This window comes from Rhea pennata, chromosome 7, assembly GCF_028389875.1.
Source record: "Rhea pennata isolate bPtePen1 chromosome 7, bPtePen1.pri, whole genome shotgun sequence".
NCBI lineage: Eukaryota > Metazoa > Chordata > Aves > Rheiformes > Rheidae > Rhea > Rhea pennata.
This window is the reverse complement of record NC_084669.1, coordinates 15,491,731-15,515,027: the sequence shown is the minus strand read 5'-3', so window position 1 is coordinate 15,515,027 and position 23,297 is coordinate 15,491,731. Positions and strand designations below refer to the sequence as shown.

The window sequence follows — 23,297 nt, the reverse complement described above, 5'->3', positions numbered from 1 at the left end:
CGGGCGCCCCGAGCCGCAGCACAGGGCGGCGGGGGCCGGGCGGCGGCTCCGGGAGGAGGCGGGGAAGGGAAGGGAAGGGAAAGGAAAGGAAGGGAAAGGAAAGGAAAGGAAGGGAGGGGGCGGCCGTGCCCAGCCCCGGCGGCGGCGGCGAGCGGGGCGGCTGCGCGCTCCTGCGAGCCGAGCGGCGCGGCGCTCCCGGCGCCCGCGGGCCCCTTCCCGGCCGCGGGGAGCCCCGGGGGCGGCGGGGCGGGGGCGGGCCGCGGTCCCCCCCCCGCCCCGCAGCGGGAAGATGCGGAGCAAAGGCAGGAAGGAGAGCCTGTCCGACTCCCGGGACCTGGACGGCTCCTACGACCAGCTCACGGGTGAGTGCCGCCCGCCGGGGGAAGGTGCAGCAGCCGCTCCGGAGCACGGCGCGGGGGCGGCCCCGGGGCCCCCCCCCGGCCCGGCCCGGCCCGCTTCCAGACCCGCCTGAGCCCCAGCCCCCTGCCCGCCCTGCTTCGCCGCACGCCTCGCCTTCGGGGGGGAGGGAGGGTGTCGCGACCCGGGGGCTGCAGCAGGGCGACGGTCCTGGGCGGGGGTGGTGCATGTTGGGGGGTCCCAGCGGCGCCAGGTGGAAGTTGCCTCCAGGCAGGTTTGCAAAAAGCTTTTGCAAAAAGCCTCTTGTCTTATCCCCCCAGCCCCCAGGGCAGCAGCAGCAGGGCATAGGGACCCCTTCTCCCCCCCCCCACCTGCCCTCCCTCATCCCCCCTCCCAAGGCTGTCCGGACACAGGGGTGTTGCGGTGGGTTCTCTCTGCCAGGCCGTGGACCCTCTGCCACAGCCCGGGGCGCGGTGGCACCCCGGCAGCCGGGTCGCCCAGGGTGGCTCTCGCCACTCAGCAGCTCCCTGGCGCAAGGTGTCCCCTGTGCCGGGTCTTGGTGTCCCCCGGGATGAGCGCAGCCTCCCGCATGGGCAGCGATGCTCTGCCCTGGGGCTGGCGGAGGGTGGCCGAGGGGTGGGTGCCTGCGGGACAAGGAGACTGCGTGTGGCCCAGGTGGGACCCCGCTGGGACCTCAGCAGGGAAAAGCCCGGCTTTCCAGGTCACACCGCCAACGCCCGTCCGTCACACCTTGTCCCCTGCTGTGCCGTGGCAAAGCGGCTGGGCTGGAGCTGTGAACACCCCGGTCTCCCCACGTGCTCTCCGTGGATCGGCCCAAACCTCACCCCCTTTCAAGGCCTTGGTCCCAGCAGCTGTGAGATGGGGCAGCAGTTCCCACCTGCCTCCCGGGGCCCATACTGGAGCCAAATCTGTCCGTGCTTGGTGAGGCTGGGTGCCCTGGCACCAGAGGCACAGGGTTATGCACACAGATGGCTCCTCCGAGTCCCGGTGATGCTTTTCCTGCTGCAGTCTGTGGTAGGCTTCAGGTTTTGCTTTGGAGTTGCGAGGAGGCAGTGGTGGCAAACAGGACCCCCGTCTGCTATCCTGAGCAAGCTCCGTGCATGGGAAAGGCTGCTTTGCTGCCTGCACAAACGTGCTGCAGGGAAGATATTTTTGAGCTGTGTAGGAACTTGAAACCCACACACAACTTTTGGTTTCTCCGGTAACTTTAAAATGCCCATATGGATTTGAATCAAACCAAGGTTAAAAATAAACTTCAGTCTCTCCAAGGCTGAGACCTTTTATGCCTGGGCTTGCATCTGAGCAAGCCAAGCAGCAAAAGTCCGGGCAGAGGGGAGCCGTGCCGCTCTGCCAGCCCCTGCCCACTGCGATGGGGCTGCTGAGCAGCCTCCAGGGCAGCAGGGCTGGGAACATGGGCCCCGTTTCACAGCACGGGAAACCGAGGCCCAGGGCCTGCTTTCTGGCCGCTACGCTGCGAGGGCAGAGCCCGCTGTCACACCAGGTGCCCAGGGCGGGAGCTGGTCCCAGCTGCGTCCCTGTGATTTCCACCTGGGCTGGCTTTCTGGTGCCGGCTGCCTACTCCGAAGCTGTCCCCTCACACAGCCCTTGCTGAGGAAAAGTTGTTTTTCTCCCAGGAAGAGTGTGGAAGTGCGGCAGGCAGGAGGAGAGTGGGGGGCAGCCGTAGCCTTGGGGAGGGCTGCAACAGCTCAAGCTCACGGCTCATAACCTGGCCTGGGCTCCTGCGCTTCACCCGGGGGACGTGGCGAGGACCGGGGACCAGGCAGGGGCCGTAGCAAAGCCCCAAGGTGGGGCAAGCAGCGGAGGTGGGTGCTTCGCCCCTCCGCGTGGGCGCCCTGCTCCTCGGGGTCTGGAGGACCCAGCAACGCCGGAGACGGTAACCGAGAGACCGTGCGGCGGCGGGAGGGACGGCCCCATGGCGCGTCCAGCGACTGCCGGGGCGGACTGGGACAGCAGTGGGTCCTGCTGCCCCCCCGGCACTCCCCAAAGGCAGAGGTGGGGGGTGAGACCCCTGTCTATGCGTGCGTGGAGAAGGGCTAGAAACGCCCCCTTTGAAAGGAGAGGGGTGCAGAGAAGAAGGGCTCCGGCTAGGCACGGAGCAGAAACCCTCCGCACCTTCCCCGCGGGGGTCGCTGATTTTTAGATTTAAAAGAACCGGCGGCACGGCTGTGGGCGCGCGGGCGCCCGGCGAGGGCGGCCCCGGGCTGCGCGAGCGCTGCACGCGGACGTGTGTGCGAGCCCGGAGAGCGCCCGAGCGAGCGAGAGCTGGGGAAGCCGACCGGCCGGGCTCCGCCACTAGGAAATTAAAACAGTCCTTTCCTGGGATATTTAGATGACGCTAGCGAGAAATAAAAGCCACCCGTAAATCACATTATTCCTCCAGCCCTTTAATGACAGGGGAGATTACCGGGCGAGCCGAGCCCGGAGCCGGCGTCTGGGCAGCGCTCCGGACGCGGCCCGCGGCGCGGGAGCGATGGGATCGGAGCGGCGCTCTGCCCCGGGGAGCAGAGGTACCGCGTGCCCGGTCCTCCCCGGGGGGGGAGCTGGCTCTGCCGCCCAAGCCTTGCTGGGGCGGAGGGAAGACCTTTGCTAGCTTTGCGTAGCGTAGGACTTGCACCTGCAGGGGCTGATTTGTTTTCCAGGGAGGTGGAGGTGTTGTTGGCGCTAGGCTCCCCCAAAATAATCGCGTGGGCGCAGGGGGGTTTGCAGCTGGAGGCTGGAGCGGCGGGACGGGCAGGGGGGAGCGCGCAGGCGAGCCGGGTGTGGGTGGGCGCGTGGGCGTGCGTGGTGCCTGGGTGCCTCCCGGGGAGGCGTCTGGGGCGCTCAGCGCGGGGAGAGAGTCCGAGAGCGCGGCAGCGCCTCGGCGGTGCCCACGGAAAGCCTCCTTTTCCTTTTCCTTTTCCTTTTCCTTTTCCTTTTCCTTTTCCTTTTCCTTTTCCTTTTCCTTTTCCTTTTCCTTTTCCTTTTCCTTTTCCTTTTCCTTTTCCTTTTCCTTTTCCTTTTCCTTTTCCTTTTCCTTTTCCTTTTCCTTTTCCTTTTCCTTTTCCTTTTCCTTTTCCTTTTCCTTTTCCTTTTCCTTTTCCCTTCCCTGCTGCTGTGAATTTCACCCCACTCTGCCTTGCTCCCGAGCGTGCGCCGGGGCCTGGCAGGGCCCCGTGCCCACAGCCCTGGTGGCCGGCAGTGTTGGTGGATTGTTCTCTCCTCCTAGAAGAAGCACCCAAAAGGGGCAACACCCGCTTTGGGGGAGGGGAGGGTCTCTCCAGGTCTCAGCTCGAAGCCCGCTGCAAACCCGAGGTTGCTCCAGGTCCCCAGGGTGCTGAGCCCGCTGCCCGTCTCCCTGCTGCCCCTCCTGCCTTGGCCATGCTGCTGCCGCCCCCTCCGCTTGCTGCTGCTGCTGCCGTGGCCAGGCTGGGCTGGAAGCCGGGCCGGCCACCGGAGCCAGGTCCTCCCCTGCCCGGGAGGCCCGTCACCAGGGTGGGGAGGGCGAGGGGAGCGCGCCCGGGCCCCTCGGGTGCCCCTTTGCGCCGCAGCGCCTCGCCCTGAACGGATGCTGCACCTTCCCGGGGCGCGACGGGAGCGATGCCTGCCTCTGCCTCGTCTCTGTCTGCCGCCTCCCTCCCTCCGGCCTCTGCACTTCTCTGCCCTCTTTGCTGTCCTGGCTTCTCCGCAGCCCTTCCCGGGGTCGGGTTTTGCAGGCTTCGGCGGCGAATCCATGCAGCCGGGGGCCGCGGCAAATCCGTGGCACGGGATGAATAGAGGGGAAGTTAGTCGCTCGGGCCGGCGCAGTCGAACGCCGGATTGCTGCAGACGCTGCTGCCCAGCGCCGGGGCTGTCGCGGCTTCGGCCCCTGCTGCGGCCGGCCGGCCGGTGGCGTCCGGGCAGGGAGGGGATTCGCTCTCGACCGCCTGCGCCGGGGCTCGGAGGCACGTTCGGAGCGGGGCCGGCCGTGGCGCGGCCGGGTGAGGGGTCCGCTCCCCCGCTGCGCGGCCGGCGGGCTCCGAGGCCTTGGGCGGCGGCGCAGCGGGAGGTTTCGGTGGGGGGGTTCTCTGGGGGACCGGACTGGGGGGGAGCGTGATGACAGCTAGACCCTGCTGCGTGGAGAGAAGGGGGAAACCGGAGCGCGGCATGGGTTCCTTCCCGCGGCGCCGGGCGATGCCAAAACCGAGCCCGGGCTTGCACGGCACCTCGTCCGCGTCTCCGGGCGGGCTCCGGTGCCCGGACGGGCCGCGGCCGGCCACGCGTCGGGCGGCCGCACCAGCCCCCCAGGGCAGCGGGGCCCCCCTCGCCCTCCGTCGGCTGGCTCCGCTCATTAGTGGTGTTTTCATTAGGAGAAGCGGTTTGGTTTCGTTTAAGCCAAATCGCTGTGCTTGGGAGATGATAAATCCATCTGCTGGCAAATCGCTCTCCTGCTGCCGGGATGGATGCTGGCCCCGGGCTTTAATCGCGCTGCAGATGAACGAGCCTCGGGTGAAACGAATCTCTCTGCTGCCGCCGCTCCGAGGGGGGCTGAGCCGGGCGGGCTGCTCCCTGACGCCACGGTGAGGGGCTGTGGCCTGGGGGGATCCGAGGCCTCCGCTAAGGGACCGTTGGGCGCCGTGGCGGGTTGCTGCCGAGCGGGCGAAGGGCCGGGAGCTGCTGGGGGCAGGCGGAGGCTGTTCAACCCGCCGATGGAGCCGGCCGCCCTGCGCGGCGTGGGGTGGGGGGGACGTGCCTGGGGCCGGGGCGGCCGCGCTCCCCGGCTCCGCAGGGCTCCGTGCCCGGGTGCCCGCCGGAGCGGCGTGGCGCCGGCCGGGCTGGGCTCCGCCGGAGGCTCTGCCGAGGCCCCTCGAGGCCTCCCATCTCCGGGCTGCTGCAGCTCTGTTTGATTCTGGCTTTTAAGTAAATTTGCCTTTCGCTTCAAATTAAAGCGGGCTGGCGCGGCCCCCGAGGGACCGGTTTAAGTAATTAGCTTGTTTGGAAACGGAGCCCGGCAGGGCGAGAGATGGGGCCGGGATGGCTGCGGCATCCCACGTGAGCTGCCGGAGGGGCCCCGGGGGTTCGGCGCCTTCGCTGCCGCTGGGTTTTGCTCTCCCCGAAGGTTTCTCCTCTGACTGCCACCCCCAGCCCCACGGCGAATGCGCAGGGGGTCGCACCACGCTCCGGCTCTGGTCCCGTCCACGTACGAGCTCCGTGAACCCCGGGACTGCGCCTGGGACGAGCCAGTTGCTTTGCCCCGGACGGGTGGCTGCGGCGTGCGTGGCAGGTCGGGCGCTGCCGAGCCGCGTCCCCGGGCCCGGTTAACCCATGCGGGACGTGGTGGTGCCTGCGAGAGGGCAGGGGATGCTCAGACCTTGCCAGCCCGGCGGGACCCACGGCTGGTGCCAGGCTGGCAGTGGGGACCGATGGATGTGCCCGTGGCCTCTCGCCAGGGAGCGGGTCGGAGGCAGCGATGGAGCGAGCACCTGGCAGACGGTGACAGGCGACGTCCCTGCCGCACGGAGGGGCAGCCAGGGAAGGGAAGGAAGTGGGACGGGCTACCCCGCGCCGTGTCCCCACAAGCCACCCATGCCGGCGTAAGGGTCCAGCAAGGACCTGCAGCCCGGGGCTCCCTGGCGGCGGGTTGCCCGCTCCGCCGAGCCTCGTGTCCCGGCAGCACGCTCCCGCCCGGGCGCGACGGGGAGGGCGAGCGCAGGCTGCACCCCGGCACGGGCTCCCGCGGGAGCCTGGTGGCTCCTCTCCAAAAAGCGCCTTTTGGGGACGGGGCGGGGGGATCCGCCCTTAAGCGCCTCTTGCTTTCGCCCCTCGGCTCTCCTTCAAGGAGCAGCCTGCGCCCTGCTCCGCTGCGCTGACCTGAGCAGATTTCCCGCGTCCTCGCGCGCCGCCGCCCCTCCGCCGCGCACGGTGAGTCACCCGCGGGCGCGGGGAATCGCTCACGTCGCTCCCCCCTTTGCCGCAAAGTCATTAACGCGAGTGGAATAATTTGTTGCGTAACCCGGAGGAGAAGGACGGGCGCTCGCCGCGACCCGGCTGCAGCGCCTCCGGAGCAGCCGGAGCCCGACCCGCTCGCGCCGCCGCCGCGCCGCCGCCGCTCTCCTCCCGCACGCGGGACCCGCTTCTGCTCCCCCGGGGCTTTTCTCCTCCAAGGGGGAAAACACCAGGAGCCGTGGGGCGACGCGGGGGCTTCGCCCTCGCGGAGGAACCGTTTCGCCTTGCAGACCTGCCCCTGGCTGGGCCTGGGGCCCGGCACGGGCCCGCGCGCGGGGTCCCCGTGCCAGGGGGACCTGAGGGGTCTCCCCAGCCCGGGGACACCCAGCAGCTCCCGCCACCGTCCGTTTTCTCAGCCCGTCCTGCTGTAATTACAGCCGCCTGTTGCTCTCTGCATAACACGGCTTTGCTTTTATCACCGCTTAATTAAATAACGGTGGGGAAGCAAGGGGTGTTAACCCCTCGCTCGCTGACGCTGAGGGTCGCCGCCAGCGCGGCCGCGGTGCAGGGGGCTCCCGGGCAGCCTGGGCGCTGGGCGCAGGGGTGCGTGGTCGAGCCTGCCCCGAAGCGCCGGTGCCCGTTGCTCACGGGCGCAGCGGGGTGGATGGCCGGGGCACGCGCCGGTGCCGGGGCTCTGGCCGTCCTGGATCGTGTGATACAGGAGGGGGCACAGGTCGGTGCTCCATCCCTGGGGAGGTGCCCCGGGCATGACGCTCGGGAGCGAGCTCCGGCCCCGCTGAGAAATGCAGGGCTGGCCCGTCCCTGGCTTGGGAGCGATAAGCCTGGGGATGGGGAGATTTTGGGGGCACTTTGTGCCTCGGTGGCAGGATGCCGGGGGTGGGTGCGGGCGGGAGAGCTCGGGCAGGGGGTGACCTGCAGGCTGGGGGCCGCCTCCTTTCTTGCCAGCGTGTCCTGGATTTGCAGAAAGGGTCTCGCTTCGCCCAAAAGAAAGCCTGGGGGCAGCTTTCATCTTGGCTTACCCGTGTCCCTCCTGCCCTCTCCCCTGGGGCGCAGGCGTGGGGATGGGGGGATTTGGAGGTAATCCTTGCAGATGGGATGCTGCTGGCTAATTATAGCCAAGTCTCTCACTCCGTGGGAGCCCCAGCGAGTTGTCCCTCGAGCCCAGGCAGCGATGGTACAAATCTGCTACTAATTAGACTTGAAAGTCCTCCCGTGAGCTCAGGCGCAGGATGGATATTTGATTATTAACATATTTATTTATGAGCCTCTCAGCAGGTCTTGCACCGGGAGGCCATGCTCCCCCCTCTGAGCAACTGCCAGGCACTTATAATCCTATCAAGGGCATTTGGGGTGATGGTGCTGGAGCAGAGGGGTTTGCTCCGGCCTTGCTGGTCTCTTGGCTGGTGTCGGGGAGGTTCCCGGGGGGGCTGGTGCCAAGCGCCGGGGCACGCACGTCCCTGGGACGGCGGCTGCCTGGGTGGCACGGGGATGCCCCAGTGGTGCTGAGCTGCTGCCAAGCACCCTGGCCCAGCACGAAGCCGCCTGCCGCGGCACCCCCGGGAGAGCATCCCTCCCTCCGGCGGCGAGACAAGCAGGGTTGGGAACGCTGCCTCTGGAACAGCCAAAAATAGCTTTCCTGTCCCCAAAACATCAGTTTAGAAAGCCAGCATTTCGGGGTTGAGGCTGGAGAAAGCCGCAGGTGGGTTGGGTGGCTGCCGGCGCGAGCGGGCACAGGCTGGGGCGAGGGGCCGTGGGGCGGCAGGACCCCCTCCCTGCCCCGCGGGCCGGCCGCCGCTCCAGCGCTGCTTCTCCCCGCCTCGCTGCCCCACTCCCCCCGTGCCGGGGGACGGCAGAGCCGGGCAGCGGGGAGCAGGCACCCCGGCATCGACAGCAGCAAATGCCCTCGGTGCCTCCGAAGCCAGCGGCCCCTGGGTCCATCTTGGGGGAGATTCCTGATGTTTTAAGTGCATTTCCGCTGCCTGGGATCCCGCGGGTGCCTGATGTTGCTCTCACAGCCGGAGCGTGCCGGACCCCCCGGCCCCGCAGCGCTTCCTCGGCGGCTGCGCAGGGCGATGAATTATGCAGCCACGGCGGACCCCGTGCGGTGCCGTTGGGCCCTTGAGCGCAGAGAGCTTTTCCGTGTAAATCCCTGAAATATTCAGCGGAGCTGGCTTAAAGTGCAGCCCTGGAGGAGCTGGTGCCTTGGCACAACGTGGGGGGGCTGGGAGAGGGAGCAGGGACGGAGAGGGGGAGCGCGCGGGTCCCGCGGGGTGCAGTGGGGCGCAGCGGGGCGCAGCGGGGTGACGGGCTGCTCCCCCGGCAGTCCAGCAGCGCGTCCGCGGGGCTTTGCAGGGGCGCGAGGGCGCCCGCGGAGAGGCCTCGGTCCGGTCGCCCCGCGGGCTTGTCTGCGCCGTGCCGAGCCGCCTGCAAGCGGTGCGCCCGCTCCCCCCGCGTCTGTTTATCCTTTTATTTTCTTTCCCCCCTTCTCTTTGCGGCACTGCTGATGAATATTTCATGGCCAGGAAGCAGCGCGAACTCCCCCGGCAGCGCTCCCTGCCCCCAGCGCTCCCGCCGCAGGTAGCAGCCCAGCTGTTTGCGGCTCAGGAAGGACGGGTCTGCCGAGCAGCCCCCCGAGCCCCCCAGGAGGGGCGGCAGGGACCAGGGCGCTGTCTCCGGCCCGCGGAGCTGCGTTGTCCCCCGTCCCCTCCCCGCCACCGCTGTCGCTGCAGCCTGCGAGGGCCCGTCGCGGCTGCACGCGCGTGCACGCACATCCTCCGCGCTCCCCGCGCATCCCCACGTGCATGGCTCCCCGCGCATCCCCGGGCGGCAACCTGCGGGCGCCCCTCGGCGCGCTGAGGGAGCCGTGTCCCCGTGTCACCTCCCCGCGGCCTCGGCGCTGTGCCGGGGCTCCTCTTAGCGTCGGGCAGCAGGAACGGCTGCACCGGCCTCCCGGGGCACCCTGCGCACCGCAGGCTGCCGGCCGGTCTTGGGCTAGGGGAGCGCGAGACCATTTTGCTCTCCGCTCTGCAGCGGGGGCTGGACCTGTCCCCAGCACAGGCTCAGCTCTGGGAGGGCCAGGCCACCCCTCTGCCCCCCACCCAGAGCTGGGGCCAGCGGCCCCTCGCATGCCCCGCTGTCCTCCTGCGAGGATGCACTCTGCCCCGCGATGCACCAGTTTGCAACCGTGGGGAGCGCCGGACCCTCTGCGATAGCTGGGGAAAGCGAGGCGCAGAGCAAGCTTGGGCTGGTCCCCGTGCAGGGCTGGGGACCGAGCCAGAGCTGGAGCCGTGCCCTTCCTCCACCCTCCGCTTTAGCAGTGCTGTCGCCCCTTTTGAAGATCCAGTGGATGTGTGGGGTTTTTTTTTTTTGGGGGGGGGTGCTTTGGGGGCACAGGATGGCTCAGGCTATTTGGGGCACCGAGTCCTTTGCCTTGTGAGGTGTCGTGGGGATGGTCGTTCCTGGCGGATGCGGGTGGCTCGGGCCACGGCAGGGGGTGCCGGGGAAGGGACAGGGGGTAAATAGGTTTCTCCCAGGTGAGAGCAGTTTCGGCTTTGCAGCACTTCTGCAAGGGCAGATGTAAGAGATGTTGCCCTTGTGCCAGCCTGGGGACCGCGGGCCTGGAGGGGGCTCTCAGCTGGGAGCCAGCCAGGGTCACATCCGTGCGTGACACCACCATCGTCGCAAAATACCTGCCGCGGGCTGCTGGCTGCAGGACGCAGGTGGAGGGGAAGGTCTTCACCTGGCTCAGCCCGCGTGGTCCCTGGGAGCTTCTGTCTCCATGTCAGTGCACAAGGGCTCTTTGGAGAGCCAAGGGCCAAACGGGAGGTGCAACGCTCCTCTGAAAGTTGCTCCTCAGTCACGGACTGCTCGTACTGCACATCAGGCTGGCACCGGCTGCAGGGGCTCGGGGCTCTTGGCTGTGCGTGTGAGCACACCTGACCCGCGTGGACACTGTGTCCTGAGTGCACAGGATGGTGCTGTTCACATTTCCCTGCTGTCCTGGACGTGCTGGGATGGAGTAACTTTCCCAGCCAGAGGGAATCTTGCTCCCAAGGACGGCAGTTAGGTGCTGCATCTGCAAACTTTCTTTGCTGTCCTGTACTGTGGGCTCTGGCACCCTCCTGTGGCTGTTCTGCCACCTCTGCTGTATCCCTCCGACTTTGGGTGCTGTGGCCACCCTGGGCTGGCTGGTCTCTGGAGCGAGGCAGTGGCATGTCTCTCCCCTCTGTGGCATGGTGGGAGGTCCAGGATTTGTCACCCAGCCTGTGGGATGTGAGCATGGCAAGAAACACTGTCCTGGCGTGTTTGTGCTGCGGGCCTGAGCTGGGAGCACAGCTCCTGGATGCCCCAGGGAAGGTGTCTGCTGTGCCCTGCTCCTTCCTTGCCGCCCGCAGGGATGCTTTGGAGGCAAAGGGAAGATGCAGGGAAGGGATGCACTGGTACATCCGGCCTTGCAGTCTGAGTGTCTTGCCCTCTTGGTGTTGCTGGGTCTCCCAACCTCTTCCCCTTTCTGGCTGATCCCACTCCTCCCATCCCCGCGTCCTCCTGGCTGGGTCTCCTGCTCTGCCCATGCATCTGAGTCCCCAAGCCTTGAGCCTGTACACGGCTTCCTCCTGGGGTCACTGACACCAGGTGTGCGCTGAGCTGTGGCGCCTGTGCATGAGTGGGCTGGTGCTGGCTCTGCTGGGCAGGAGATGTGGCCTGTCTTGGGACAAGCAACATGAATCCTACTTGAGATGCCCTGCCAGGAACAAATTTGAGTCTTGCTTTGCCTGGTCCAGGTGGATGAGAGGGGATCGTCCCGCAGGGGCTGGAAGCAGAGGGCCCAGGGCGCCCGTCTGCTCCCCAGGAGCCTCAGCTGCACTGGGATGGAGAACTAAGTGCCCCTGCTCCTAAGGACCATATGATGCCTGTTGGGCTCCTCCTGGCTGCTTTGAGATCATCCGGGGACAGACAAGGCTCCTAACCCCCCGTCCCCCCGGGAGGTGAGAGGAGGGCACTGGGCACCGCTTGCAGCCCGTTTCCGAGCTCTTGGCTGGGGCAGTCCGTGTGTTGCGTTTATATGCGCTGTATTTACGGAGACCCTGTGCCTCCCGAGCTACCTGCTCCCTCTCAGCCGCCCTGGACGGCCCCTTCCTCTTGCGGGGTTGATACCCCTGCAGCCATTTCCCAGCACAGGGCTTTGCAGGTGTGTTATTTTAAGGTCGCTCCGGCATTGCAACGCGCTGCTGTGCTGCGTGTTGCGCCTTGCTGGAGGGTCTCCGCGAGCCCCTGCCCAACCCTGCCGTCACCAGTGCAGCGTCCCCCGATGCTGCAGTGCTGCACCGCCAGCGCCGGTTAGTGCAGGGCTTTCTCTGCAAGCCAAGCTCGCTCCTGCTTGCCTGCCGGCATTAAAGGGTGTCGCAGCCTGCGCTGTCGCTGCAAGCCCTGGTTTGCCTGGGGAGGACTGGGCCCGAGGGGGGAGGGTGGAAGGAGCTGTGCCAGGGTGTGGGTCTGCTTTGCGTGATGCCCCGTCACTGGGCTTCTCCGGCCCGTGGTGTGTAGCCTAATGCCAAATGATGCCTGCCGAAGGGAAGGGTGTAAAACTAAGGGAATGCCCTCCCGCAGCCGCCTTGGGCCGCACGGACCCACGGCGAGGGCTGTGGGGCCGGCAGAGAACGTGCACCGACGCAGTACCTGCAGTGTGGCTCCTGCAGAGGCATAGCTAGTCTAATAGGGAGGGAGGGCTTGGTTTGGAGGGGATGGCCTTTATTTTGGGGGGAGCAGGTGAAGTCACCCCCTTCTAACCCCTGAGGGGGCTTTTCTCCCTTCCCTTGGGGCACCTTGCCGGAGTCAGGACTGGGCAGTCTGGCTGTTCCTGGCAGCATCCTCCCTGCACCCTCTTTCCCTCTCCAACAGAGCAGAAGCTGTAATTTCCATCAGGCCCCTTTTTCTTTGCCTCCTCCCCCATTAATAAAAGATGAAGCTTCTGAGCTAATAGAGCCTAGACGGAGGCAGAGCTGAGATCCTGCTGGTGTGAGGCATGGATGCGGTGTGGAGAGGGAACTGCAGATGGGAAAATAGGGCTTGGGGAAGGGACAGGATGGATGCTTGTGGTGGTTGGTCTGCACAGAGCATCTCAGGGCAGCTCTGGGAACTGGGAAATCCCACCACTGCCACGCACCAGACTTCTAGCTCTGACATACTGTGCGAACTAGCAGTTCGCTGCTAGGCTGAGCTTTGGAGCAAGCAGCTCTGAGCCCAGGCTGTTTGGGAATCTGACTCCTCTTCCTCCCATCCTTCATCTCCTCCCCTGTGTGGAGCCAGCTGCAGCAGATGGCTGGTGCCTGGGGATGCAGGATGCTCGCAGCACCGGAGGGCTGATGTTTGGAGTTGTAGGATGCTCACGGTGCGGGATGGTCGACGCTCGGGGTTGCAGGATGCTCTCAGGATGCAGCTGGCTGGAGTGGGTGATAGATGCCCGTGCATGCAGGACGCTCACAGCGCTTGAGAGTTGGAGCAGAAGGCTGATGCCCAGGGATGCAGGACATGCTCGGTGTCGGCTCCCCTCCGGAAGGAGCATCCTTGGAGAGGGGTGGCCTTGGGATGCAGCGGTGCCTCATTGGTCAGCGGGACCTGTGGAGTCTGCGGGTTGCCATACCAACCTGCCTCTGGTTCCCGGCGAGCCAGGGCGTGAAGTGCCGGGTCGAGCCGTGCCACGGGGCGGACCAGGAGCCCGGGCACCTCCGGGCTCTGCCAGCTGGGGAGGCATCCCTCCGCCTCACCCGGAGAGCTGGCTGGGACCGCTGGGCTCCCCAGCGCTGAGCATCCTGCTGCTTGCCCACCTCTGCCTGCAACTTTGCTGCCCGGAGGGGGCAGGTGAGCAGCGTGCTGGCACGAAGCGGGGGGGGCTCAGCCGGGCACCCCGCTCCCTCGCCAAGTTTCCTGCAGCTGGTGGTCAGCTTTTTCTGCACTTAATCCCTGGGAGGGGCATCGCCGCCGGCACCCCGGCCCCTCTGGCTCGCAGCCAGCCCGCACAGGATCATCCCAGCACAAAACTTCCCGGCTGGCTTCCTGCCGCCTGGGATCGGGCCCTGCCTGCCGCCGCCGTGCTGCGGGGCTCTGCCGCTGCCCGCTCGGCCGGGCTGGACCTGCCGCCGATGCCCGCAGGCTCGCCCCGGGGAAGGAAGGCTCCGTCCCCCCTGGGCACCGCCTGGCGCTCGGAGGAGCTGGGGGGCCGCTTGCCTGCCGGGAGGGGGTGCGGCTGGGTCCCTCCCCAGCGCCGTGAGCTGGAGCCATGAGCCACTGCCAGCAGCGCTGCAAGAGGCAGCTGGGCCGGGTGATCCGCTTCTTCTACCAGTTTGTCACCGGGACCCTCTCCCCAGGTAGGTGCTGCTTTGGGGGCACGGGGCGCTGTTCTGCGGGAGACGCTCTCCGTGCGGTTGTCGGCGGGGGGGGGGATGCCGTTTCGGTGCCAAGTGGTGCTGAGAGACTCAGCCCTGGGCAGCAGCATTTGCTCCTTGTGGGGCAAGGCTGAAGATGCTCACGGGGGACCACAGCAGCCCCTGGAGGTCCTCCGCGGACCGGGGGTGGCAGGACCGTTTTAGCCGGGGAGGGGGCCGGTGCAGAGCGGAGCAAACAGGCGTGAGAAAACTGCTGTGCAAACGAATCACAGCTGGTCGGACCCTCCCCTGCCTGTGCGGGCGCCCCTGCCTCGGTGGCCGGGGCTGGGCCCTCCATCGTGCCCACGGGTGCGCCCGTGGGGGCCAGCGCGGCGCGGCGCTGCGGCGGCCCGGCTCCTCTCCCGGCCCTGCCCTTCGGGGACGCCGCCCGGTCCTGGGGCCAGAGCTGCGATGCTTGTGCCCCTCGGCTGCCTGCTGCTGCCGTGGCGGGAGCGGCGCTGCTCCGCGAGCCCCCCGGGCTGCTGGCAAAGACCCTCCTTCCCGCCAGGCAGCTGCACGGGACCTGCTCTCCTCCGCGGGCGGTGCTTGGGCATGCTTCAGGGAGGTCGTCGTGCGCCCGGGTGTGCTGGGACCCCGGGGGCACGCTGCCAGTCCCCCCTTTGCTGGAGGAGCCCCACGTTAGGGAGCCCCATGCTGCCTCTCCGGGCCCCGGCGGCGCTGGGGCGGGATGCGCCGTGCCGAGAGCGCGGTGAAGGGCTCGTTGGGCCAACGCGGCAACGTCACTCCTTGCGATGGGGCCGTGGTTTGCACCGCCTTCACCTGGGAAGAACCCTCCCTGGCTCGGGCCCCTCCTTGTCCGGGTGCATCTCCCCAGCTCGCGCCCGTCCCGGGGCAAGGGGAAGGTGGGAGCACCCTGGGACCCCCTTAGAGCAGCACTGGAGGCGATGGGGTGGGCTGCGGAGAGGAGCCGTCCGTACCGGGGGCCGCGGGCGCCCAGCGCGCTCCCGTCCCCACGGCGCGTGGGGCAGCCCGGCGGAGAGCTTGGCCACCGTGTCCTCGCCCGGCAGCCCCGTGGCCTGTCCCGTGCCTGTCCCTGTGGCCGTGCCTGGGCGCGCCGGGCGGCCGTGCTGCACGGGGCCGTGGCTGGCTCCGAGGGCAGGGCTGGCAGGGTGGCGCAGGCCACCACTGCTTGCCCTCTTCCTGGTGTCCTCCTGAGCAGTGGGAAATGCTGGAGGGGTGCAAAACCCAGAGCCTGGCAGATCTCTTCCCCGCTAAGGCTTGGAAATTGGGGCTGGGAGCTGGACCTGGGGTTTGCACAGCCTTCCCTCCGCGGCATCCTCTCCTCCCCAGCTGCTGCTCCAGTCCGAGGGGGTGATCTGGGTGCAGCCCCCGCTCCAGCCTCGGTCCTCCTGCATCATCCCCTTTTTGGTGGGGATGAGACCCTCTGCCCTCCCTGCAGCAGGCTGGGGTGGTCCTGTGGTGCTGGCCAATGGGTCCTGGCCACAAGGCCCTGGGGTGCGGTGCCCTCCCGGCTGGGTGCCCTGGGGAGCTGGTCAAGGACAGGTCGCCGAGGGGGGAAAAGAGAAATGACTCAATCAATTAACCAGATTAAAACTGTGACTTCACCTCCCCAAAATAGCGTTTCGCCAATATTTTAATGTGCTTATTAATAATCTGCTCGCGCTCTGATTAGCAGCGTGGTAATAAGGGATCAGCTGTAACCTAAATTTAACTCTCCCTAATGGATGATGGCCCCGAGAACCAAAAAAAGAGGAGAGGCTCTTATCCATCAGACTGCCCCCTCGCTGGGGTCGGCTGCACCCGAGGGACCTGGCAGCTGCTGCCCAGCTGTGCCCAGGGACCATGACCTCTGCAGCGGCCCCGCAGGTCCCGTGGCACTTTTTTTTTTTTTTTTTTTTTTTGGGGGGGGTGCATTTGGAGGGTGTGTTTTGCATTTGCATTTACAATTTGGATTGCGCCCTGCCCTGCCTGCAGTACCGGGTTAGGAGCACCCGTCCTGCGCCTGCCAGCCACGGTCAGCTGCGTGCTGCTGGGGTGCGTGGTCCTCTCCCAAAGAGATGGGACCCTTGGAGACGGGGCAATTCGCCATTCCCTGCCCATCCGCTCCCTCCGCGCCATGGGGACGGACCCCACGTTCAGCTCCTCGAGGCGCTGGGAGGATGGGCCCCGGGACCAGCAATGCGGCTACCGAACGGCTCCGGGTTTTGCCCGCCGTGTGCCCCCCAGCCTGAGGCCTGCTGCGTGCACAGAGCTGCTTCCTGGGCGAGGAACCGTGCTCCAGGGCACGTCTATTTATACACGGCGGGTGCTTGGCGGGGTGGTTAATTTTAGCTGGGTGGCAGGGCTGGGCTTGCTGGCAGCGCCGGAGAGCCGGCGGGGATGTGGCTGGGGGCGGGGGACTCTTCGTGGAGGTTTTCGTCGCAGGCTGAAGTGGGACAGGCGGTGCGGACCCGGCACTATCCGGGGCCAGGCGTCCTGCTGCCACCGCCGTGCCCGGGGCAGGAGGCATCCGGGGGCTTGGCAGGGCCCGCGTCCCTCCTCGGCCCCGAGGCCCGGGCGCGTGCCGGGGGCGCCTTGCGCCCAGCCCCTTGGGTGTCAGCTGCAGGGACGAGGATGGGAGAGCGTCTGTGCGAAGAGGTGTCAGGGTAAAACGCCTGGTCGTGGGCGCTATGGGGCGGCTCCTGGGGCTGAGCGCAACGGGGACCAGCGGCCCCCCAGGCGCTGGCGCAGGCGGGGGTCTGCAGCAGCGAAGCCCAAACGCGCAGCGGCGTTCGCCAGGCCCTGGGCGTGCTGGTGTCCGGAGCGAGGACGGGCGCGCGCGTCCCCGCGGGAGCCTGCTCTTCGCTGATCCCGGGCTGCAGCGTCGCCGCCGGCCCCGCTCCTGCGGGCCGCCGCCAAGGCGCTGAGCCCGCGGCCCCGGAGCAGCCCTCGCCGGGCCTGTCGGAGGGCCCTTTTCCCTCCCTTTGGCCTTGCTGCAGGGAGGTGCAGCCACTCGTGCAGCGAGCTCCGTCGGTGCTCTGCTGCCTTGTTCTGGTTGACGGTGCCACCGTCCCCCCCGGGCCGGGAGGGTTATTTTTAACTGTTTGCCGTGTGCTGCCTGAGCGCAATCAAGGTAATTGGTTTGGGAGCCTGGCTCTCACATGGCGCTCCCAATTACCTGCCTGCCCGCCCGCGCAGCCCCCCGCCTCCCTGCCCGCCGTGGCCGGCTCCTCCGGCGGCGGCGGCGGCGGTGGGGGACCGCCACCGGGGCAGGGCCGTCCCAGTTAGCGCAGCGGGCGGGCGCGCGGGATGGAGCCATGGAGAGGACATCCCTGCACAACGACAGCCTGCTCTATGCCTCCCTGATCGCCATCCTCCTCCTCATCTCCTATTGGTTCACCACCCGCTGCTTCAAAATCATCAGCGGCATCGAAGGTACGGGCTGGGGGACCGGGGACGCGTCCGACCCCACCCCGGCCAGGCGGTGAGGGGCCTGCGTGCCGGCGGCAGGGACCCCCAGCTCTGCCCCTATCTGGGGTGCACCTTCTCCTCCTGAGTTACTTCAGCCGTTTCTCCCGGGCCCGATCCTGCTCCGGCATGTGCCGGTGCCAGCCGCGGCGGTGCCTGGTGCTGCTCTGGCGGAGCCGGGCTGCCGCGGCCCCGGCGCAGGGGTGCAGCCCGGCTCCCGGGTGTCTCCCGCTCTCCCGCCGCTGCAGCTGCTTGGGCTGACCCAACGTTTCCCCCCACGTTTCGGGGCTGACCCACATCTCTGCCCCTCAGCCGGCGTGTTGGGGAGCCCTGGGGTGTCGCGGGGGGTCTCGATGCCTGGCGCCAGCCCCGCGGCAAGGGCGTCTGTGCTGATCCTGGCGGGATCCCGCGCCGTGCTGGCAGCAAACGGCGGAGGGCTTTTAATAACTGCTTCCAGGGGAAATGGAAAATTCCCCCAGCGCAGTGGCCGGTGGGTCATTTGTCGCTGTCAAGGCGCCCGCCGAGGAGCCCGGCCGTGCGTGGGTCGGGCGCGCGGGAAAGCGCCGCTCCGTGGCCGAGCTGCCGTCGCGCCCTGCAGCCCGGGCCCCCCGCGGACGCGGGCCTGCCGCGGTCCCCCGGCGCGTGCTGAGCCCGTGGCCTTTGCCGAGGAGCTGGCCAAACCCTCGTTGCCAGTCCTGGCGCAAGCTAGGTTGCATAAATAGTCCCGTAGCACGTGGCACGGCCTCAGGAGCCGCCGGGGTCTTGGGGGGGCTGCAGGCCAGGCTGCGCTCCTCTCTGGGGAGGGGGTAGGTGGCACCTGGGGCTCAGCAAGAGAAGCTTTAGAAACCACAGTTTTCTTCAGTGGGAAACTTCCTCGGAGAGCACAACAGGCTGGTGCAGCCCCGAGTCGCTCGGGGTGGGGGCAAAGCCCGGAGCCAGCCTGGTTGCTGCAGCAAAAATCCCCCCGCAGCAGCCTCGGTGCTGGAAACTTTCCTCTTTCCAAGAAAAGGAAATAAACGTCAGATTCAAAAGCTTCCAGCTTGAGGGATGTTCCTCCAGGGAGGACTTTCATCTCTATCCCAAAACCACTTCTGATGCATCATCAACGCCTTCGGCTGGCATCAGGCGCCTTTCCAGCTCACCCCAGGCCCAGTGAGATGTTTGCCCTTGGCATGAAGGCAGCAGGGTGGAAAAGGGATTTTCTGCCCTGGGTCTGCATGCAGAGTGCTGCGTGGAGCAGAAGGACCTGGCCTAGACCTAGATGGAGGGTCTGCCCCACAGCCTGGTCACAGCACGGCCACCCCATCCTCACCTGGGGCGTGCATTTAACTGTGGGCCTTGAAGCTGCGGGGTGGGGGTGGGGGGGGGCAAGGGTGGCCGGGCAAGGACTGGGATGCTGTAAAAAATGCCTGGGCTCTAAATCCAGCCGTCCCAGCTGTGCTTGGAGGCATGCTCGCCGTGCTCGGACGCCTGGGCTCTCCGTCTGCTCCCGGTCGCAGTGCGACCTTGGCTGGGTCCCCTTGGTCTCAGCCTCGTGCCGGCGGCGGTGCCGCGGTCGCAGCCGGGAGCCCCCCGGCGCTGCGCCCAGGGCAGGGTCCCCGCGAGCGGGGGCAGCGGCGCGGGCTCCGCCTGCACCCATGTTTCTGCGGGCGGGTGGGACGGGCGCCGCGGCCGGTCCGTCGCAGGGACGAGGAGCCCGGTCGCGAAGCCGCTTCCCACCTGGGCTCCACTGTCCAAAGGTCCCTCCACGTCCGTCGGGGCCAGTCCGGAGCGGGGCGGCGCAAGGTGCCTCCCCGACCCAGCCCCGTTCCCTGGGGCCTCTGGGCTCTCCCAGCGAGATGGCCAAGCCTTTCCGCCCGCCTCGTCCGCCCTGCCGGGGGATGGGGGCAGCTCCTGGGGCTGAGCCAGAGCTGCTGCCCTGGACCCTCCCCTGGGGAGGGTTATGGGGGCCTGGGCCTGACCGGTGCCGTGGGGCAGGTGAGCGTGTGGGGCGCAGAGGACGAGTCTGAGTCATCCCCAGCTGGGATGTTTAGCCAGTGCCGGGTGTCCTGTGTCCCCCCCCCTCCCGCTCCGGGAACCGAGTGCCTTTTAATATCTGTGGCCCGTTTCCTTAGCAACTGCATTAAGCAAATCGATGGAGGTGGTGTCATTGGGATGGGAGAGCATGGCTCCTTCCCCCCCGCCCGTCCCCACCGCCCCCCACGCCTCCCTCCGCTCGGCCTCCCTCCGCTCCAGCTTGCGCGCGCGGCCCCGCTCTGGCTGGGCTCTCGGCCGGCGGCCCCGCGAGCTGCCCGCCACAGCCCCGCGCTGACCTCTTGCTCGCACGCCGGCCCACGGCCAAGCAGAGGGGTGACGGCCGATCCCCCCCACCCCGGGGGACACCGACGGGGCTCCCTGGGGATGCGCGGTCCGGCAACCACGGCGCTGGGGTGACGGGGCTCCAGGACGGCTTGTGGGCGGTGGGGAGGGGGCCGGGGGGGGTGCGGGGCCATGAGACACCCCCACCATGAACCTGGAAGGCCTTGAAATGATCGCGGTGCTGGTGGTCTTGGTCCTCTTCGTCAAGGTGCTGGAGCAGTTCGGCCTCTTCGAGCCCGTGTCCTTGGAAGGTAACAGGCATGGGGGGGGGGGGGGTGTGCCGGCTCCCCCTGGGGACACCCGTCCGGCAGCCTTCAGCCCTGTGCCAGGCTGAGCACCCTGGTACCACCCCAAAGGGTGCTCTTCAGGGTGCTGCATCCGAGAGGGTGCTGGGAGAGTCCTGGCACACAGCATCCGTCTGCAGCGCGCAGGGGCGAGCGCGGAGGTGCCAGCGCAGGGAGGGGGCAGCAGCCCCCGCTCCGCACTGGGGCCAGGACCCGCGGGGTCCTGCCGCGGCCCAGGGCTGGGGTGAGCGAGCGTGCATCGGGCCGGCCTTTCGGGACCCCCGCAGTGCAAGGCGCCCCCGGACTCCGCGGGCACGTCGTTGTGCGCAAGAGCTTTGCGCGCCGAGCTGCCTCCGGCGGGCGCCCTCCAGCCCTGGCAGCCGCGGGGCGGGCGAGCGGGGCCGGGGTGCCGGGGGGTGCTGCGATGCTTGGCTCCCGCACGGGCTGGGTGCGGAGGCGACCGCCCGCTCCCCTCCGTGCGCGGTGCCAGCGTCTCCGCTGGGCAGCGCCCTCGGGCTGGGCCTCCGCGTTGGCCGGGGCGGGAAGGGAGAGGGGGTCTGTGCCCCGCTGGAGGGGGGCTCCCTGGGCTGCAGAGCCACAAGGCAGGAGAGCCTGAGGGAAGCTGGTGCTGCTGCTCAACTGCTTGGTTTCTCCATGCTCCGGAGAGCGCAGACAGGTGGATCGGGCCAGGAGGGAAACTGAGGCAGGGGCCGGGCAAGTTTAAGGCAGCGGGCGTCCCGCTTGCGAGCCCCAGGAGGGGCCAGGCTGCCTGTGCTGCGAGCAGAGCCCTGCTCCCCGGTTTGGCTGGAGATCGGGGGGGGGGGGGTCAGGGGAACTTTCCACTCCCTCCTGCTCCCCGTGCTCTCGCTTGCCCACGCTGCTGCCCGCGGCTGCCGGCGGCACCGACCGCGCCGGTGGAGAGCGGGCCGGGCGCGGAGCGGTGCCCTGCTGTGGAGCTGGGAGTGGGACCCCGGCGTCCCCACTTTGGCAGCAATTGCTCCCGTCACCAAACAGGTGCAGGTAGGAGAAGGAAATGCATGTGCTAGACGAGGGCTGGTTTGAGGCAGGAGCTTAGGGCAGGATGGTGCCTTGTGGTGCTGAGCCAAGCCCTGGGCACCTTGCCTCCAGCACTGCGCCTTGTGGCGGGTGCACGGCCCTGCTCGGGAAAGGAGTGGGTCGCTGCCTGCGGCGGTGTGGGTCAGCCCCGGCGTGGGAAGGCAGGAGGCGGCAGGTGGGAGACTTTGCTCTCCCCGGAGCAGCGTCCGTGCGGCGCGAGTCCCGGCCGGGGAGGTTGCAGCCCTTCCCGGTCCCCTGGGTGCTGCAGCCGGCATCTCTAACTGGAGTCAAACAGGTCTCAGGGGGGGGGGGGGGGGGCAGCCGTTCCTGCCGCCTGCACAGCTCGCTCCTGCCCTGGCGCTGTTCGCTGGCCATGCCCGGACCCGCAGTGGCAGCCTGGGGATGCAAAGAGCCTGAAACCGTATACTAATGGCTTGGATCTGCTAATGGAGCTGGGGCCCTGCCATCTGCTCCGGAGCCATCGATACCGCCTGCCGTGCTTCCCCTGCCCGGGGGGCCGGCGCAGCCCCCCCAAGGCACCGCTGCGCCCCGGCCCCCGGGGAGCCGTCGCGCCTTCTGCGGCGAGCGGGGCACCTTCCCCTGCTGCATCCTTGCCCGCTCGGCTCTGCCTCCAGGCCGCGTCCTGCTCCCTCCTGTTCCTGTCTCCTTTTTCGCCTGCCACCGTGTCCCGGCTTGGAGGCAGCTGCCAGATGCTCTGGGTGCCGCAGGGACCTGCGGGGTTGTGGCGCTTGCCACTGCTGTTGCATGGCCCCGCCGGTCCCCCTGCCACCCCCCAGCTTTGTCCCATGTACTTATGGGTTGCTGGTACTTGGGGCAGGTTGCACAGTGCCACAGCTCTGCTGCCATCCGTCTGCTGCCCTCTGAAGGGGTCCCTGGCAGGGACGGTGGCTGGCCCTTCTGGGGATGTTGGGCACGCTGCGAGACGTGCGGGTGTCCCGCCGTGGCGCGGTGGGCATCACCCCTGAGCAAGGCGAGAGCATCCCGTCCTGTCCGCGCCGTCCCCGCGGCTGTGCCTCTGCCCGGGCGGTGCCGGTGTGTGCCCAGGGGCAGTCCGCGCTGGGAGGAGTGGTGCCTCCGCGCTGGCAGGCCGGGGACGGAGCTGCTCCGCGGGAGACCTGTGAGATGCCACCGGCTCGGGGGAGCATCTTGTGACGAGACCCCCGTCTGCCACCGTGGGGGATCTCCAGCCGCGCAGGGCTCCAAAACTCGGCTGGATGAGGCTGTGAGCAACCTGGCCCAGGGTGCCGAGCTGGCATCGTTTAGCAGCTGGTTAATCGCCGGTGGGCCGGTGCCACCCCGCCCCTGTCCTATGCTACCAGCCTTGCTCGTGCCTGTCCCCAGCCCCAAATATTCCCTGGAAGAGCCACCTGTGAGCTGCTCGGTGCCAAGGGGCTCGTGCGCCGCCCGCTCCCACCCTCTGCGCCAAGATCCCGCTTTGGCCGAGCTTTTGGGAAGGGGGAGGTGAAGGAAAACGCTATTGATTTTGGCTTCTGAAGTGCAGTATCAATAATTCAGCGAGGAGCAATTGGTCCCGGCTGGGAGGAAGGGCAGGCGGGCAGCTCGAAGGAGATGAAAGGCTGGGAGAGCCGCCCGCGTAACCGAGCCTCAGATGAATATTAGATGAAGCTGCAGACTGTAATCGACGGCGTAATTAGTGCCTGCCCGGGGCTGGCAGGGCTCCTGCAGCCGGACCGGGCCAGGACCCTCTGTGGCATGGGGATGGGGAGGGGGGTGGTCCTGGATGGCCCCTACCATGGGGCGCTCTGGCCCCTCTGCCTTCCCTGGGGCGCTGGGGGTTTGGAGCCTACGGAGGCTGCCGAACCCTTCCTGTCGTCTCGAGGCACGTCGGGTCCTCGGGGAGAAGCGGGAGGAAGCAGCAGCCGGCCCGGGCGCTGCATCGAGCAGGGGGCGCGGGGGCCTGCGCCCGGCGGCGAGGGGTTCGCGGGGGAGCCCTGCGAGGCCTCGGGCATGCCCGTCGTGCTGGCGAGAGCCGAGCCCTGGTTTCCTCCTGCTTTCAAGGAACGCCTTTGGCAGCAGCGCGGCGTCTTGGCTGCGGGAGGGACCCGTCTTTGGGGCGCGGTGCCAGGGGTCAGGCCAGCAATCCTGGCAGGATGCACAGACCGGAGAGGTCAGTGCAAGCTGGCTGCAGGTCGGGTAGTTCTTGGAGCACAGAAACCCAGTCCAGGAAAGCTGCCTATTTAAAAAGACAAGGTGAAGCCGGGAGGGAAAGGGGACTTGGCCCCGGGGTGCTGGGCCCCAGCCCCTTCCCTGCAGCCTGCTCTGGGCTGGGACCAGGCTGGGGTGGCTCTCACCAGCACCGACCTGCCCCGCGTCCCCGAGGGATGCGGTGCCGTGGTGTGCACCCCGCCGGCTCCGCCACGGCTCGGCGCCGCGTCCCGCTCAGCCC

At 68.0% G+C, this 23,297-nt stretch overlaps 1 protein-coding gene across 2 annotated transcripts in view; it reads left to right on the top strand.

Annotated features, from left to right (window-relative positions):
* The first annotated feature begins 283 nt into the window (after positions 1–283).
* The window catches only part of KCNIP2 (potassium voltage-gated channel interacting protein 2), a 35,584-nt gene continuing 12,570 nt past the window's right edge, over positions 284–23,297 (top strand). Inside the window, exon 1 of one of the 2 annotated variants that reach the window (XM_062580146.1) lies at positions 284–362. In XM_062580146.1, the coding sequence (XP_062436130.1) occupies positions 290–362 (73 nt within the window). In that variant the 5' untranslated portion in view covers positions 284–289. The remainder of the gene's footprint in view (positions 363–23,297) is intronic. The other variant, XM_062580147.1, reaches the window with a different exon arrangement.